The 17,477-nt window shown below is 39.2% G+C and overlaps 1 protein-coding gene across 1 annotated transcript; it reads right to left on the bottom strand.

The window, feature by feature from the left end:
- Positions 1 to 7,606: 7,606 nt before the first annotated feature.
- Positions 7,607 to 16,614, bottom strand: LOC113296327 (DExH-box ATP-dependent RNA helicase DExH17). The gene is made up of 28 exons (XM_026544635.1): positions 16,334 to 16,614; positions 15,422 to 15,556; positions 14,664 to 14,847; positions 14,234 to 14,395; positions 13,869 to 14,106; positions 13,750 to 13,786; positions 13,601 to 13,647; positions 13,455 to 13,492; positions 13,230 to 13,251; positions 12,901 to 13,113; positions 12,623 to 12,779; positions 12,473 to 12,524; positions 12,074 to 12,145; positions 11,860 to 11,909; positions 11,625 to 11,742; positions 11,481 to 11,541; positions 11,324 to 11,407; positions 11,070 to 11,195; positions 10,774 to 10,970; positions 10,499 to 10,687; positions 10,143 to 10,394; positions 9,947 to 9,996; positions 9,661 to 9,678; positions 9,484 to 9,566; positions 9,132 to 9,336; positions 8,977 to 9,014; positions 8,423 to 8,890; positions 7,607 to 8,330 (listed from the first exon to the last, which is right to left on the bottom strand). The coding sequence occupies exons 1-28, from the start codon at positions 16,612 to 16,614 to the stop codon at positions 7,792 to 7,794; spliced, it is 4,116 nt and encodes a 1,371-aa protein (XP_026400420.1). The 3' UTR covers positions 7,607 to 7,791.
- Between the last annotated feature and the right edge of the window lie 863 nt (positions 16,615 to 17,477).

Below are 17,477 nucleotides of genomic sequence, written 5' to 3'. Positions count from 1 at the left end.
GCTGACGAACTTTCGAGGGAAAAATCGCGACGATATTGTTCTTGTGAATGGGGTAACTTCATGACGACGTCATGCTGAAGAAGATGGTTCGAGCATCTCGTCTCTGTAATTGTTGTCTTTTCTGGTGCAGTTGGCTCAGCGTCTCTTCTTGGCTCGACTTAGCCACTAGATTTTCTGCCAGACTGGATGGCACCAGTTGAGTCAAAACTGGACTGCTGCAGTTATATTAGAACTGTACTGCATCCGTTACTGCAGAACTGGAATGCAGCAGTTATGATGAAAATTGGACTGCAGCGGTTACGATCAACTGGACTGCAGGCACTGCTGAGGATAACTGGACTACACTAGTTCGATCAACTGGACTGTAGCAGTTTTAACTAGTATCAAAACATGTGACTCGACGCAACAGCGTTCGCGAACATTGAATATGATATGTAGTTTTCACTTGATGTAGTTTGTGTGATGTCGCCGCTCGAAACCTCAAAAAATATTTTTTTTTCAAACTCATGATTTTTCATCTCCATATTGTAGGGAATTGAAATACGATTCCAACGAGCGAAAAATCACTCCCTTCGGACTTAAAACGAAGAAGTTATCGACAAAACAAGATTCCCCAAAGCGCGCGTGCCGTGATTGATATGGCACCGATGACTGGACCGAATATGCTGACGTGGAACGTTGACCTGGCATTCCAGTGCCGACATGCCACGCCCTTGTTTCTGATGTGGCATTTCATCGATGATGTGGATCTCCCTTTGCTGACGTGGCGCGCTGAATGCCGGTTTACGCTGACATGGCACCCCCTTTGCTGAGATGGCGCCCCTTTGCTTACGTGGCACCCCTTTTTGTTGACATGTCACTCCCATGTGCTGACTAGACATGCTGACGTGACACTACCGTGCTGATTAGGCATGCTGACGTGTCGCTGTTGCAGATAACGTGGGTGAAAATCACCTAGACGTGGGTGATGATAAATTGAAGTAGGTGAATGTACCCTCTGAAGTGGATGACAGAAACTTAATATGGGTGATGGAACTTAATGTGGGTGACAGAATCCCTGACGTGGGTGATCGGATCTGGCCGCCGACAAAGGCAGCAGGGTTTTTTTGTTTTTTTGAAACTTTCCGCGACGCTTTCTCACAACTGTGATCTTTGTCTTCGGACTTTTTGTGACAGATTTTCTGAACTGTTGTCTTTTCCTTTAGAGCTTCTTGCAACGACTTTTCAGCAACAGTTTTCTGCAGATTGTTACTATTTCTTTCAAACCTTCTTTGGACTTTTAGCAACGGTTTTGGATACTGTTGATGTTTCCCATAGACTTTTCCGCCACCGTTTTTGCTATACTTTTGTGGCCTTTTCTGGAACTTTTTGAGATGTTTTTCTGGGGATCTTCCTTAGGGTTTTCCCCTCCCATATCTGTCGTATATGCAGTTGGTGCAGGTAGCTACGGACTTGAAACTCAGACATGGTGGTGGTGATTTTTTCGGGGAACTGATTTTTTCGAACTTTGGATTGTAACATGCTGCAGATCGAACATCCTACAACATTCTTGATGGGGTTTTCACTCCATCTTTTGTCGCGGGCCGAACGTCCTGGCAACAGTTTCAACAGACTTTGTAGTGATGCAGTTTCAGTGGTTTCAGAAGGTAATAGCTTCAGCAAATCTCGAACTATGAATCTGGACTGCAGCAGTTACGATCAACTGGAATGCAGTAACTAGGATTATCTGGTCTGCAGCAGCTGCGATCACTTGGACTGCAGTAATTGCGATCAAACTGGAGTACAGCAGTTACGATCAACTGGACTGCAACAGTGATTTTTCAAGACGTTCAAACTGCTTTTTCACGGACACCATTGTGAAGCATTTTGTTTGTATTACTTTTCTCAATGGGAAAACACGATTCCTTTTCTCGTACTCCCCTTAGTCGGCGCCAATGTTTGCACCCAGAAATATTTCCGAGCACTGAACACGATGATTTTGGTGTTGTTGATGAAAACAGGATTAAAAACATGAAATAACGTATAGATGAGAGACACGAGTTTAACGTGGTTCGGCATGGTTTGCCTCCGTCCACGGACGAATCCCCTTGGGGAGTGATATTTTATTGATATCAGAATTACATGGATCTTTTTTTTCTCTCAGCTCCCCCCCTCCTCTTTTCAGAATTACATTCCCTCTATTTATACAATCCTGAACATAAATGGTATTTATTTTCCTTGCATTAATTCTGCATGAAACTACCCTCCTCCACTAATTCTCCTGGCCACAAACTCCCCTGCATTAATTCTGCACAAAACTGCCCGGCATGCCTACTGGCATTAATCTTCCTTGCATGCCTCCTTGTATTGATTTTGCATGAAAAACTGCCATGCATGCCTCCTTGTATTTATTTTGCATGAAACTGCATGAAACTGCCTCATGTATTAATTATGCATGATGGAAGACTGGATTGATGGTTGACAGGCATAATGAACTGACGGTATGGATGGAGGCTGGCTGACAGCGCATCTGGCAACATGGCTGGAAACTGGTTGGCAGCACAACTGGCAGCATGGCTAGAAACTGAATGGCAGTACGACAGAGTACTTGGATGGAAATTGGTTAGCAGCATTGCTGGCAACATGACTAATAATTGGCTAGAGGTGCGACTTGCAACCTGACTTTGACAGTTGACCGACGGTCGATTTTGACCATTGACCGGGCGCTGACTTTGACCATTGACCGATCATTGAATTTATGTAATACTGGGCAGGCTGGTGGGCTGCCTCGGTTGACTGGTTAGCGGGCTTGGATGACAGCTGAACAGTGGCCCAGGAAACATTCTGGCCCAATATGTGCCAATTTTACTCATGGTACAAACAAGAAGATTTAAGTTGCTTTCGTTTATTTAGAAAGAAGAAATCCAAGGTATTATGAACCAAGGTTTGTGCTTATCGTATTATGGTTTCAATTAGTCAACTGATGTTACGCAGTTGTGCAGGTTCCTCTTTGTTATCTTATTTTTCATGCATGTTCGGATCTTTGCTATATTATTCTTCACGTACAGACGTGATCGATGTAAATTGTGGGTGTACAAAACTACGGCGTTGGGTCGGTTGGGGCTTTATCGTGATCGATGGAAATCATGAGTATTTATTCAAATGGATGGAAACAGATCAATATTTAATTTTTCAGGAGGACTCCTTCACGCAACAATTGATAATAATATCAACTGCAAAACCCTAACCCTAACCCTATTTTTTGTCTTCATGAATTGAGTTGTTCGCGACTTTTACTAGGGGAAGGTTTAGGATGAACGGTAAAATAAAAACTACCGTGAGAGGAAAAAAAAAACATTAATAGTAGCAACAGATTAAACCCTAAAACCATTATTGCCGCCTTCTCTCTTTAGCATCCCCTTTTCCTTTTCTCCACTGATTCCATTCTCTCTCGGGTACGTGTTCTAATGCACAGGTAAGAACTCTTTGAGCCTGTTAAATATACGTTTTTTTACCCGTTCTTCAGATGAACATTATTGTCGCGCCTTGATATCCACATTAGAGGCTGTCGATGTGAATGATTATATCCATAATATTGTGATTAAGGTGCTTACTTCATGCATGGCGCTATCAAAGAGAATCGATATATCTGAATTATGTGATTCAGGTATTTTGATGTCAACATTGGAATTTAACTTCTACAGATTTTTGTTTGGCCAAAGTCGAAGCATATATTACATCCTTAGGACATTGGCTTTGTTTGCGCTGTTAAACATGATATATTGTTTTATTCTTAATCTGGGATATGATGATTCTTTTTCGGATGGTATGGATTGTAGTGTTTTGATTTTGTATTTTACTTTTGTGAGTCGATTCTTGCTATATATTGTTCATTCTTCTCAGAACTTTGGTCCGTGGTTTTATTTTGATTACAGGTTTCTTAATTTGCTTTATTTCAAAGCTGAAGGTACTCTTTTTGACAAGCTTTGGTGCAAGATATTGTGCAGCTGATATCTACAACTGATTTTCGTTTGCAGGAACAGATCGTACTTAGAAGACATTCAATAGAATGTTGTATTAATGCTGAAGTCATATTTAAATGATTCCCACCAGAACCTGATATACTTTGATGCATGTGTACACTTTACAGAAAAAATTGTTTATTTTTTTAAGAATAGAACGCTGATATATGCATGCGAGCAGTGCTATCCCGCTCAAGCGGCTTCTTTATCATTAAACCATGTTAAAATCCAGATCTAACAGCCTTGAACCCTTTAGGGGAAATGATGGGTCATATCCTGAAAGTGATGGGTCCTTTCCTGAATGTGAATCTAACCGTTGATTTAATCATCCAACGGTAAAGAAGCCGCTTTTGTGGGAAGCCATCCCGCAAAGTCATGTGGGATAGCATTTGTCTATGCATAATAGTTCTGCTTGATATTTGACTATGTGGACGTACTATGTGTCTTACATTTGTGTTCTTTACCTCGGAAAATGTGCGTAGGGTTGACAGTTGCTAGAGATCTAATTGGAGATGAAGCTATGACTGCTGGGCAAGCCTATGGAGCCATGAACAACTCAGGGTGCCTTGATTGTAACATAATTGTTGTGTCAAATGACAATAGTCAAATGTCCATACCAGCAACCACACTTGATAACTGGAGTACTCAGTAGTAATGTGTCTGAACTCCAAGCGCGAAGTTGCAAAGTAATTGGGACCTACTACAAGTCAAACTCCCACCGAAAAGTGAGAGAAAATAATCTCTTTTATTATCGGTGTAATTGTGTAAAAATAGTTCGGTATTTGGAAGTAGAGACGAACAAACTTTAGAAAGATAAAAGAGAAAGAACATTCAAGCCGACACCAAATCAAAAATGGATGGCCATAGGGGTGAGGCGAATTCGAACCAAATCAAAAATGGATTGGGATGGTATTTGTAGAGAACGAACCACATTTAAAATTCCAGAATTAACTACTGCGCTACAATTAAGTTTTGTTATTTTTTAAATAAATACTAATTTTTTTTTATTATTAGATAAAGAGTATTACATTAACTACTTAGAAGTCTAACAAGCTAAGCTCCAATAACGTATTATTACATTAATTGAATTGGACAGGTTGCCGTGCTAGCCTACCAGCGAGCCTCATGGGTAACCTAACCAAGGGAGCCGAAGTGGATGGGGGACTGAGCTTGTGTCACAAGGGGGGCAAGCTAACTCTACCTTCCATGTTAATTCCTGCAATATTACGCCATTGGGGGCTCGAACCTAGGACCTTTTGGAACGCATGAAATTTTGGGAAACGGGGATGACCAGCTGAGCTAGGTGCCCGTTTTTAATATAATTATGCTATATTTAAATTTTTCTAAATTGTCTAATTATGTTTTAATACATAATGGTTGTTATTCTGAATCCGTATGATGCTGTTAGAAATGCAACAAATCAAAAATCCTAAGTGACGGGGAAAGGAGAAACCGAGCCACCCTAAGTTAAAAATGCACGACGAGGCAAGGCGACGTCACACCAGACCAAGAATATGGTTAGAGTGATATTCATCTATTCTTCTCAAATCGGGGCGAGGCGTAGCCGAGCCACATCAAATCGGGACGGGGCGAGCCGAAGCCGAGCTTTACCAAATCAAAAATATGGTTAAAAGAAAAAGATGTCATATGCGTAGAAGACATGGACCAAATGATGGTACATAGTTTTGGGGTCCGCCGGGTGCGACTTACCAAATCAAAAATTCTAAGCATACATCGGGACGGGGAGAGGCGTAGCCGAGCCAAGCATGCATTGGGACGGGACGAGGCGAAGCCAAGTCACACCAAATCATAAATCCTAAACCACGGGGCGTGGCGAAGCCCCTCGACACCAAATAAAAATGCACGATGGGACGAGGCGAACTCACATCACACCAAACCAAAAATATGGTTAAAAGTAAATTTTTTTTATGGAAGATGGTTTTCGGATCCGCCCGGGCGTAGCACGGGCACAAAATCTAATTCCTATTAGTTATTCCTTAGACATCCGTGTTCCTCGGAATTGACGCCGCATGTCAAAACAAATTCTAGGGTCCATATACAGAGAACAAATTTAGGGTCCATAACGTGACCACGAGACCGGAACTTTGAACCGACGTTAAACCGCCGATTTCCACAAATGATTTCCTAGGAGCAACTGCAGTGATGCGAGTATAATCAAAGATCAAAGACTAAAAAAAATGACCAAATTTGAGTTTAGTCTGGTGTGTAACGCTACGAGTGGAAGACTAAATTTGGTGGGGCGTACACTATACATTCGCCTGGGATGGGGGGAGATTCCAAAAATGAAAAAAGAAAACAAAAAAAAGCAAAAAAAAAAAAAATGGGACGGAGGTATAAAGCACGCCTGGTGTGGGGCGTGGACTTTATGTACACCTGGTGTGGGGCGTGCACTATACGATCGCTCGACTATATTTGGGTTTAGTCTTGGTCCCAGACCAAATATAGTCTGGGATTTGGTTATAGTCTGGGTTTTAGTCGATAGTCCGTCCCACTGTGTCTTACTTTTTTACCGAATAAGAGCATCCAGAATGGACGACTAAAATCAAAATTTTGGTCCAGTAACCTCACGTAGTCGAACGGATTAAAGATTAAAAACCAGACTAAACCAAATATCAGACTATATTTGATCTGGAACCCATACCAAAACCAAATTTGGTCGAGGGAAGTTTAAAATTTCGTTTGTTGATAGGCGAGCTTTTAAGTTACGTTTCACTTGAAGCGGATGTATAATTCTCGTGCCATTGGTGAGGCGTGCATATAATGAACGCTTCAATTAGGCGTTGATATAATTTACGCCCGAGTAGGCGTTGGTAAAATGTACGCCTGATGACATGCGAGCTTATAATGACCGCCTCATTGAAGCACGCCCATTCACAAACACAAAGTGTAACTGCACTTTCACTAGAGTTTCTCGGCATTATCTCAAAACTCCCACACATCACCACGGCAGTTGTCACTAGCTTATATCTCCGACGTCTATTCCCAATGAACACAGCTCCAGTCAGATGCAGTGGGACACTAGTTAGTAAGACATCATCCCCAAACATAAACTCCAAGCGAACATATAGTGGCCGTCTGCCCATCAGGCGTGAAGAATATAAACGCCCCTTGTCTGGCGTTTGTGAAATGTACGCCCCACTCTGAGCGTGAGTGAAATGTACGCCTCATACAGGCGTGAATTATATGTCCGCGCAACACCACACGAAATTTATGTGTCCGCTTGATCAAATATACTCGGCTACCGTAACGTACCACCACAGACTAAACCCAAAATTTTGACTATTTTTTGGTTTTTGGTCTTTGGTCTTAGTCGCACCATTGCAGTTGCTCTAATGGTCTGAATTATGTACTAAACCCATCGTGAAAAAGAGAAACAAATACAGGTTTGGCCCAGACAATGTCAGGATTGAGCCACCCCATTGTTGTACAAATCGCATTGCCAAACTTCAAAGCTGAATTTTGTGTACTTGACTTGATCATATTACAGTTGCTCACTGGGTAGAAAACTACACACCTCATTGACACCGTTTGAGCTAAATCACAGCAAGGTTGTGCGACCATGCTGTAAAAGACTATGAGAAAAGCCAATAGCTATTTACAAATAATATATTCTCTTCCGGTAATAGAAACAAATGATATATTCTCTGACAGTGACTGTGACAAGCAATCAAAGAAATAAAAACAAGGCAGCACACTTTGTACTTTCTAAGCTACTATCCATTGGGGGAAGAACTCCCTATTCCACAAATTTGAGTAATGCTGTTGTTAATCAGAGAAATGAAAAAACACTCTTAAACCCAAAGAAGGGTTCTTTCTTCTTCTCATCTATCATATCCAATGAGCACAACTGCCTATCTGATCCATTTGAGTACTGCTGCTGTTTGCCGCTATAGTGATCTCCAGAGGTTATAGAATGAGAAGTATGTTTTATTCTGTCAAACATAGAGATATCTCTTAATTCTGCTGAATCAGTTTGGGTGCCTAAAACCTTAGGTAGTATATGTGAGCTCACACTTCTTGCACTGCTCGTGGAAGTATGTTGTTTCACATATGTATTGGTCCCATACACAAGTCTACCCATATCTCCCATTCTGGAATCGGGAATCGTTGTACTGTCTTCCGAGGTAATCTTCGAAATTTCTGCCTCATGCTCTTCTACAGAGATACTTGTTTTGAACTGATCCAGGCAGAAACGTTTTCTTGAAGGGACCACAGGTTCCAATCTCATGGCCTCTATTGTGAGTGCTGGAAAATTCTTAGCTTTCTTCCGTATGTGATCAAAAACAGTTTGTTCTGGGGAAGCAATACCTTTTATATAATCCAAAAAAGAAAAGAAAGAAGGTTAAAACATATCTGAAAAGGCTATAGAAGGGTAAGTAGGAACTGTTTCAGGTTACTACCTATATTCATGTGTTCCTCTAGAAGACCAAAGCTGCTTGAGTGTCGGGTATTGACATGATGTTTCGGAGTTTCATCCTTTCTGAAACCACCGTCAAGCTGCATATCTGGACCATTAATAGGATATGTCTGAATACTTGAATTTGTTTCAGAGTGTCGTGTATTGACATGATGTTTCAGAGTTTCATCCTTTCTGAAACCATCTCCAGGCTCCATATCTGGACCATTAATAGTCGCTCTCCGCATACTTGCGTTTGTTTCTTCCAGCACATGACTTGTACTGTGGGGTTCAACATGGTTTGGAGATTGACTTCTTTTCACCGAGACCAATTTCCCGGATGTTGATGAATCGGCACTACTTGATGTGGCAAAAACTGGAAAGTTCTTAGCTTTTCTTCGGATGTGATCAAATACTGTCTGTTCAGTTATGATTTCACTTTCTTTTTCTTCGGTTTTGATTACGGCCACATCTATAAATGAATAAAATAAGCAAAAAGAATTGGAAACAAAGTTGAAGCAGTGTATTATGCAATAAATCAAACTAGATCAGTGATACCTTCGTCCGATTCTTCCTCTAGCAGATTGAAACTTGGCCTGCGAAAAGAAGTTTAACTTTAAGATAGGGTAAGCTTGAGAACAAGTGGAACAGATATCCGGAAGCAATGACATATTACTAGACAATTGAATGACAAAAGGGATTGAAGGACACACATGGAGAAAACCTCCGTAGACTTGTGTGACACGTGAAGTTCTTTTGTTGAAGTATGAGAGGTGGTTTTCTTGTCATCATCGTCTACGATGTAGATTTCTTGGGGCAGATCATAAGTGGAGGTGGTTCTATAACCTCCACGTTTTCGAATCATATTTGATTCGATTTCCTTCACCAGTAAGACGTTTTTGTGGAGATCAAGACCAACTGCATGAGCATCACCATAAAACAACTCATAACAGTCTTAACATTCATTAAAAAAAGAACAAAAAAAAGAACGAAAAAAAGAAAAAAAGAAAAAGAAAAAGAAATGAATATCATTAATAGTTTGATACATAGCAGTAAGAATATTACTGTATTCTTCGAAAAGCAGATCCGCCCTCACAGTTAACTTTCCTTGCTCAGGTCTTGACACGAGAACTGTTGTACTATAGGGACTGCAATAAACACCACAACCATGGTGTGGGTCACAAAGAAAGTAGAACCTGTGAAATGAGATGAGAAGACCAGCAAAAATTCAAGATTGCGCACCTGGAAAACTCGTCCACTCTGCGATAACCAAACCAAAAGAGAGTCAACCTCGGAAAAATAGGATATCTTATTCTAATCAACACACACGCACACACACACCAGTAGATCTACTGGTCAAATAAGCCCAATAATATGATAAACCATCCACCAACGAGTTGGACAATCTGGATTGATGAGCATATAACACGGGCATAGTACAGACTAGAGAAACATAATAATATATAATGCTATTGTCACAGTAGTCTTTCCACTAATCCAGAAAATTATTGAAATAAGCTGATTCAACCTTATTTTCTCGTGAAACAGGATCAGGTTATCTTCCTCTGAACCAACAACCTGTAAAAAGTTCAGTCACTTGAATATATCATGAAAGAAAATATGGATGAAAATGACAGAGATGAGTACCGTTGGTCAACGTTCATTGACGTTCATAAGTTATGGTTAAATAGCAAATGAAAAGAGAGAGAGTTAAGAAAAGGTACCATATCGGCAAAATGACGCTTTGTCGCTGGAACAGGTTGAGATAACCGAGTCAATGTTACCACTAATTTTGACTTCCCTTGCCTCTGGCATCCAATCTCCTCGATGCTCAACTCAACTTTAGGAGGAAGTGACAATAAGGATTCTTTAATATGGTTCCCAAACGGATATTTGCGATTAGTAACTATTTCTATCCTCCTTGGATCAGCATCTGCTAAAGTTCCGAAAGTATTTATCCCTGCAGAGTTTAATGCCTAACACATTTACGAAAACATAGTTTAGTCTAACTAAACATCATTAATCAGCATAACTGTACTACGAGAATAACATTCTGCAAGAAATGAAGTGGAGAATAAACCTTCGCCGTTACTGTTCCAATGCCAGTAAGTTGTTTCAGCAAGAAAGGACTGTCATCCCACAGTTTCTGATCTAAGCATTTGGCAAGAAGTGTGGAGTTAAAAGCTCCCTTGTAATTCTTTTTGTAAGTAAAGTACTTTTTCATGCACTTAGCAATTCTACTCCCATTTGAGCATATAGAGTTCATGTCCTGTGGTGTAAAAGGAGATTAATAAGGCTTCACTAAGTTAATTTAGTGGAAATTATGATGATACCATTTGTAACAGCATATAAGACCTGGCTGAGGGACAAATCGTGACATGAGGGATCACCAGTCAAGCAGTCATTTGCCAACAGAAAGATCTTCTCCTCTCTTGATTGAATTCGCTTTTTCCGTTTCCCATTTTCACCAAGAATATGGAATCGAAGGCGACCTTCTTTATCAGTGTTTATGTCATTTAGAATCCTCTTCTCATTACGCCTCAGCTGTATCCCTTCATTTTCCAGCATAAAAAATTTAGGCAGTAACCTAATTTGCCTGTTAACAGGTGGAGTTATCTCAGCCTACAGACGCTATACTGATATATACATACAGGATATCTCCTCAGAGCGGCAAACAACATGAAGAGCATCTTCCAAACTGGATTTCTCAGGGGTACCCATTATGTTTTTCATCGTATCGAATTTCAAATAATATTTGGTCATCAGCCTCCCAGGCTCTGAAAATTACAAAGGTGAAAAAGATACAAGTTACAGAACCACTGTCATGCAAACAACCAGAACAAAGTTTTTAGAGATTCGTGGTCATATAAATCTAGGTGCCCTAGTACACGAGGAAAGAAGATACCAAGCGGCTTCAAAAGAAAACCATATTCATCTGTCCAGATCATTCCATGTCCTGATAGCTCGTTTACTTTCTGAACACAAATTTCTGACATTGAAGAATTAATTAGCCAAAAGACAACAATAGACAAGAAACCTTAACAGTTCATGCAAACCCTTACCTTGCATATGCATCTCTAGCCCTCCACCAGGGACCCTTTCTAATGCATAATTCGAGGGGTTCTGATTAGACATATGAGGTATAAGAAATACATTGATGACAAAAAATATTCTCAAACATATAATGAGTTTCGATGAAAACATGCCTTTTTCATTCGCACATACAAATAAGAACATTTTATCCACTCAATTGCCCGAGGTACATCATTGACAGTTAGCTGAACTATTTCTGCAGCTAGATGCTCCGTCACAAATGAAAGTAATCTAATGCAAAAAGTACGAGCAACGTAGTTTAGAGATATACAGGTTACTTACCAAGATAGACGATACTTACTAAGATAGAAGAACAATTTATAAATATGATAAAGGTTAAGAGCATACTGAGACTCAACCGTTTCACATCTGGTCAATAAATTCTCGTACAAGTGGACCTGAGTTTTTGAAAAAAAACTCAACGGTTTACTTTTATAAGAAGAAAAAAAACATCATAAATTTGCGTACGAAGGCACTGGATTCTTTGAAAAAAGAAATTAATCTTTATTGAATGAACTAAGTTTTGAAGACATATATCTGAATTAATAAGGCAGAAATGTACTGTATCTTTTCTTGTCATAATTATCACCGTGCCAGTATCATCAAATGGAGGACGCCCAGCCCTACCACACATCTGCAATTCCAAACTTCAATCACATTGTACAAACTATGCATTGGACAGGGGTATCACGAAGTGCAGAAGAATCAATTACAACAAATAGAATAAAAGATACATGAGCTAGAAGTAGCAAAGTGTACCCTATCCAACTACATAAAGGTGAGTGCCGCTAATTTACATCTTCAGCATTGTACATGAGCTGTCAGCACCAATAAAATACATCCCCATCCTAAATCTATATTATAGGTAAACCGTATAGATTCACTATTTGATTAATGCGGTGAAAATGGACCTTTTCCTTTTAAAAGTAAACAAAAAACAGGAGGCAGTGAGTTACCAAACCTGAAGTATCATTGACCGATCATACTCCATGTAGAGGCCTTTCTCTTTGTTGCTGTACAAAGTATAGTGTTAATGGCGTACATGATGAACTAATTTGATAACTAAAAGATTCATACGACATTTCACCTGAAGAGGAGAAGTTTCACTTACAAGTGTTGTGTCGACTTAACCACAACGGTGTGTGCTGGTAAGTTGATACCATGGGCAAGAGTGTTTGTAGTGCATATAACTTGAAGATCTCCTTTAAGAAAAAGGGCTTCGATAAGGTTGCGGTCCTTTTGGCATAGTCCACCATTGTGGTAACCAACTGTAAACCAAGAGTATACAGTACAATTGTTTTTCGCACAGCACTATCATACAAAGCTGATGACAAAAATGCCACTTAAAAATCCGACAAATATTTAAAATCGAGGCTAATCTGCATTTACCACCAACAAAAATACATGATTGCATTTGCTTATCACTGAATGATAGCGAAGCTTCCTTTAGCCGTTCCTGTTGCTCCCTCGACTTTATGAATGGATTCGAGAGGCCAAATGTTATTGCAGTCTGAGAGAGGCATAGTGCTGCTTCTTGTGCTCCTTTTCTGGTTGAACAGAAAATCAAGGCAGATTTCCCTCTAGAATGTTGCATAAGAATATCTGTAGAGGAGGAAAAAGTAATTGCATGTTACATTGTGTCATGCATTTCAAAATTATATACACTGGCAAAAAAGAATTTACAAAAACGAATAAGCAGTCTTCTGATTCTTGCTTACCGAAAACGTAGTTTTGAAGGCGCTGGATTAATGGATAAGAATAAACAGTCAGAATAACAATAACAAAGAAAATTATCCATCTTTGAGTAGAACATATATGACCCCAAATGATTCAATAGGCAGCGTTTAGTGGATATTTTACAAAAAAAAAAACACAAGAGATACATTACAGTTCCCCAAACACCAAAAAGTACAATCAAATATATGATGGGATTAAGCAATTACCCGTTCAAACAAGAAATCGTTTTTTGCTGGAGCGTAACCTGCACAAAACAAGGGGAAACAAATAAAAATCTTGATTCAGTGCAAAAAGCATAAAGCCTCATAAGACACCGGCATTAAGAGCATAGAAGTGAAGTGGTCGCCTATACCGAATACTCTGGTGGTCAACTTTACAGGTCTCATTTCTTCTCCAAATCTGTGGGGTGAAAGTTAACAAGAAAAAAATAACTTTTGAAGGTCTGGATAATTAAGCAAACAAGAGATTGTATCCACCATAATAGTTTTGTCAAGACAGCACCTTTTAAGTCCTTGAACTGGAACCATAAGCCATTCCCCTGTAGAATTTAGAAAACAGTGACAGAAATCATCAAATTTATGCAAATCATCAAATTATTATCATTGAATGCAAGAGCTTACCGAGGTCCTCAATGTTTGGAATAGTAGCTGAAACAGCAATGAACCGAACATGAGCCAGAGCACTTGATTCCATTTCGGGGCTGCGAGCAAGCATTTTGATTCTACTAACAATTGCCTCCAATGAAGCTCCACGAGGATCATTTAATAAGTGAACCTCGTCAATAAGTACAAGCCCTATGTCGCAGAAAAAACTCAGACCACCATCTTTTATGCGATAGCGGGTGACGGAATCAAACTTCTGTAAAAAGAGTGAAATGTCCAGCAAAAGATACTCACAAGTAAGGTTCAAAACAGTTTCATCAAATAAAAAAGGAGCAAAAACTATTCTTGAGAAGTTGGATGATACTAGACATTTGAACATTCACCTCAGGAGTAGTGAGAATAATATCTGCTTCTTGCATATTCTTTGGGCTGTGAGATTCACTATCACCTGTGAGCTCCAAGCATTTAATACCCAATAAACCAAACTTCTGGTTCCAATCACGAAGCTTCTCCTGTACTAAGGCCTTAGATGGAGCTATGTAGACCTTTTTACCACAAAAGGAAAAGGTAAATACACAAACTACTCAAAAAGTGAAAACAAATAACACTTTTTTTGATCAATTAAAGGAGATTAATCAGTTTGGCTTACTACAGCATATGGGACATAAGTATCCAAAGTATTGCTATCACGAAGAATATGTATTAGCAGTTATATCAGTAAATGGAGAGATCTGTTTTGTGCAAGGCGTATGACATATATGATAGAGAATAAATCGCGTTATCGGTACCAGCAACAGAAGTAGGAAAACTTACTGTTTTCAGTGTACCCTTCATATGAAGGAACCTTCCGTCCTGAGAAAGGAACCTAGAAAGGAGCTTTAAGATGCATAGCTCAAATAACACCGTTTTACCGCTTCCAGTTGGCGCCGAAATGACCATGTTCATGTCAGAGAAGTAACAACCAGCAAAGCACTCACTCTGCAACGAATTGAAATACCTGCATCCGCAATAATAAGATAAACTATTATAACAGCTTACTAGTTCAGATCAAGCAAACAACCGAAGTTGAAAACTCATGAGCCACTTAGTACTTAATTTCTTTTTGGTGCTACTTCCATGCAGTTTAAATGGTAAAACTCAAGAAGCCAGTCAAGAATGGTAGTGATAACATAAACTGGACTACCTTTATATACAAAAGAAAGAATAAATGAGTGATTTTAAGTATAACAGACCAACTGACTCGCAATTTTGAAATTTTCCGAGACGGTAGTCTCACTGGGTACCCTAACCTAACTGCTTGTCAGGAAACATGCAACATAATTTGTTTATCAATCAATGTAATAACCGTAAGAAACATTTTTGTCCAATTTAAGTATGATTTCAAGTGACAATGTCATCTCGAATATGAATGCTCTAACCACATTTGTTACGTAGGAAGCTACTTTATATGCCAAACAGATACTGAATTTAGGACGACATATCTACTGGCGGAAGAATAAATAATACAACAGTCAACAGGAGATCTTCTATTTTGGGTGCACCAACAGATGCAATCAAACTACACATCCCACCTGAATTTGAAAGTTGAGCGAAAAGGCTCAGGCAAATCAAACACTGACTTCAAAGCATATGAATCCACAGGGTAGCTCATGTTTTTGAGCACGGAGGCCAGGTACCAAAATGTATCAGAATCTCCTACGCTTGACCTGTACACAAGGTATCAAAATGTTTCGTCAGTGAAATGAAATCAATAACCAAAATACCAAATAATTCCAAGAAATAGAGATCTGATCCGTTGTTTAAGAAGATCACCATAAAATTTATCATCAGTCAAAATCAAACAATGCTCATTGCACATTATCTAAACTTCAGACAATTCAAACTCTTACTGTCTTGGACACCTGTAGCCACATCTTTTTAAGATACCAAATTACACCTACAGCATGTAAATCTCAAAAGCGAGCTTTAATATAACATTTGTTAATTTAAAAGCCTAAAACGATCATGAACACGCAGTTTTATATAATCAAAAAAATAGGAGTCTGGATTCTCTTACTTTATATTCATATTCACATAACACAAACAAGATCGAATAATTTGAATAAAAAAATGTTCAAAATAACCAAATTTTGATCAATCTACTAAAGTCGACGAGAGTTTAACCAGAACTACATTCCTCACAGATTTTGGACTCTAATAGATGTGACTACACTAATCAACGGAAATAGATGAGACTTTGTTATATGTATCAAAGCAGAATAGAATGTAAGAATCATGAATTTAACCTTTCCTTTTAAATGCAGTACTTCTCGCTCCAGGGGAATTTTGAGACGTAAAACGAAAACCTAGAATTTGAGATAGAATCGGTGATGGAATTCAAATCAACGAATACCTACTTTAGATGAATCACTAGTCAACACACATTCAAATCGGAAATCCAGAGAGAGAGACGATTAACATTTGCGATTGAGTTTGAAACGTACCTTAACGAACGATGGAAGTGTTTCTTCTGCCGATTCGTAATACAAGAAAGAAGCGATAGAATGAATATAAGCGAAGTTATGAAAATGGTGGAAGAGGGATTTTGGCGGGAGAAGCGAGTGAGGCTGGGAGAGAAAGAGAGAAGAACCGTAGAAGAAGAAACTAGAGTGGCTGATAGTGGCGTGACACTGAGAAGAAAGCAGCCAAGGCGTGAATGTGGTAGAACGCTGACTGCTGAGAAGCCAATTAGTCCCGCCCCGGCTACGACGTGGTTGGGCCACATCCATCATTTTGCACGTGACCCCTCTTTATTTGTTTGACACATATTCAACAAAAAAACCTACCCCTCCAAATCTCCTTAACTGTTTCGCTTTTTGAGAAAAAATTGGAAATTGAAAATCGATGCGACTACGATGTGGTCGGGAAGTATGTGGCCCTTCTTTAAATGATGACACCTCATATAAAGTAAGAAAATTTTTAGAAAACTGTTTTATTACCTAATTGTTTTGCTTTTTTATATTTTCAACTTCCAACTTTTTCTCAAAAAGTGAAACAGTTAAGGGGATTTGGAGGGGGTAGGTTTTTTGGTTGAATAGGTATCAAAAAATAAAGAGAGGCCACATACAAAATGGATGTGGCCGGACCACATCGTAGCCGGGGCGGTTCGGTGCGACTACGATGTGGTCGGGCCACATACTTCAAGTATGTGGCCCCTCTTTAAATGCTGACACCTCATATAAAATAAGAAAAAATTTAGAAAATTGTTTTATTACCTAACTGTTTTGCTTTTTTATATTTTCAACTTCCAACTTTTTCTCAAAAAGTGAAACAGTTAAGGGGATTTGAATGGGGTAGGTTTTTTGATTAAATAGGTGTCAAAAAAATAAAAAGGGGCCACATACAAAAAATAGGTTGAAACGATTTTTCAAGAAGGACCTCTTTCTAAAAACGTACAGTTGCCAGCTATAATTTCTTAGACAAAATAAAGTACCCATAATCTGACCGTCCATAAAACCATCCAACGACCTATAACTGATACCTTATTAAGCTTTCCCGCACGGTCGTGCGGGATAGCACTGCTCTTACCATTTTCAAAGGACAAGTTGTATTTACAAAATACAGGGAAGACCCTACAAAACAAAATGT

The sequence above is a fragment of the Papaver somniferum genome, chromosome 7 (assembly GCF_003573695.1).
Source record: "Papaver somniferum cultivar HN1 chromosome 7, ASM357369v1, whole genome shotgun sequence".
NCBI classification, from domain to species: domain Eukaryota; kingdom Viridiplantae; phylum Streptophyta; class Magnoliopsida; order Ranunculales; family Papaveraceae; genus Papaver; species Papaver somniferum.
Note: the sequence above shows the minus strand (reverse complement) of the source record. Positions and strands in the feature narration are given on the sequence as shown.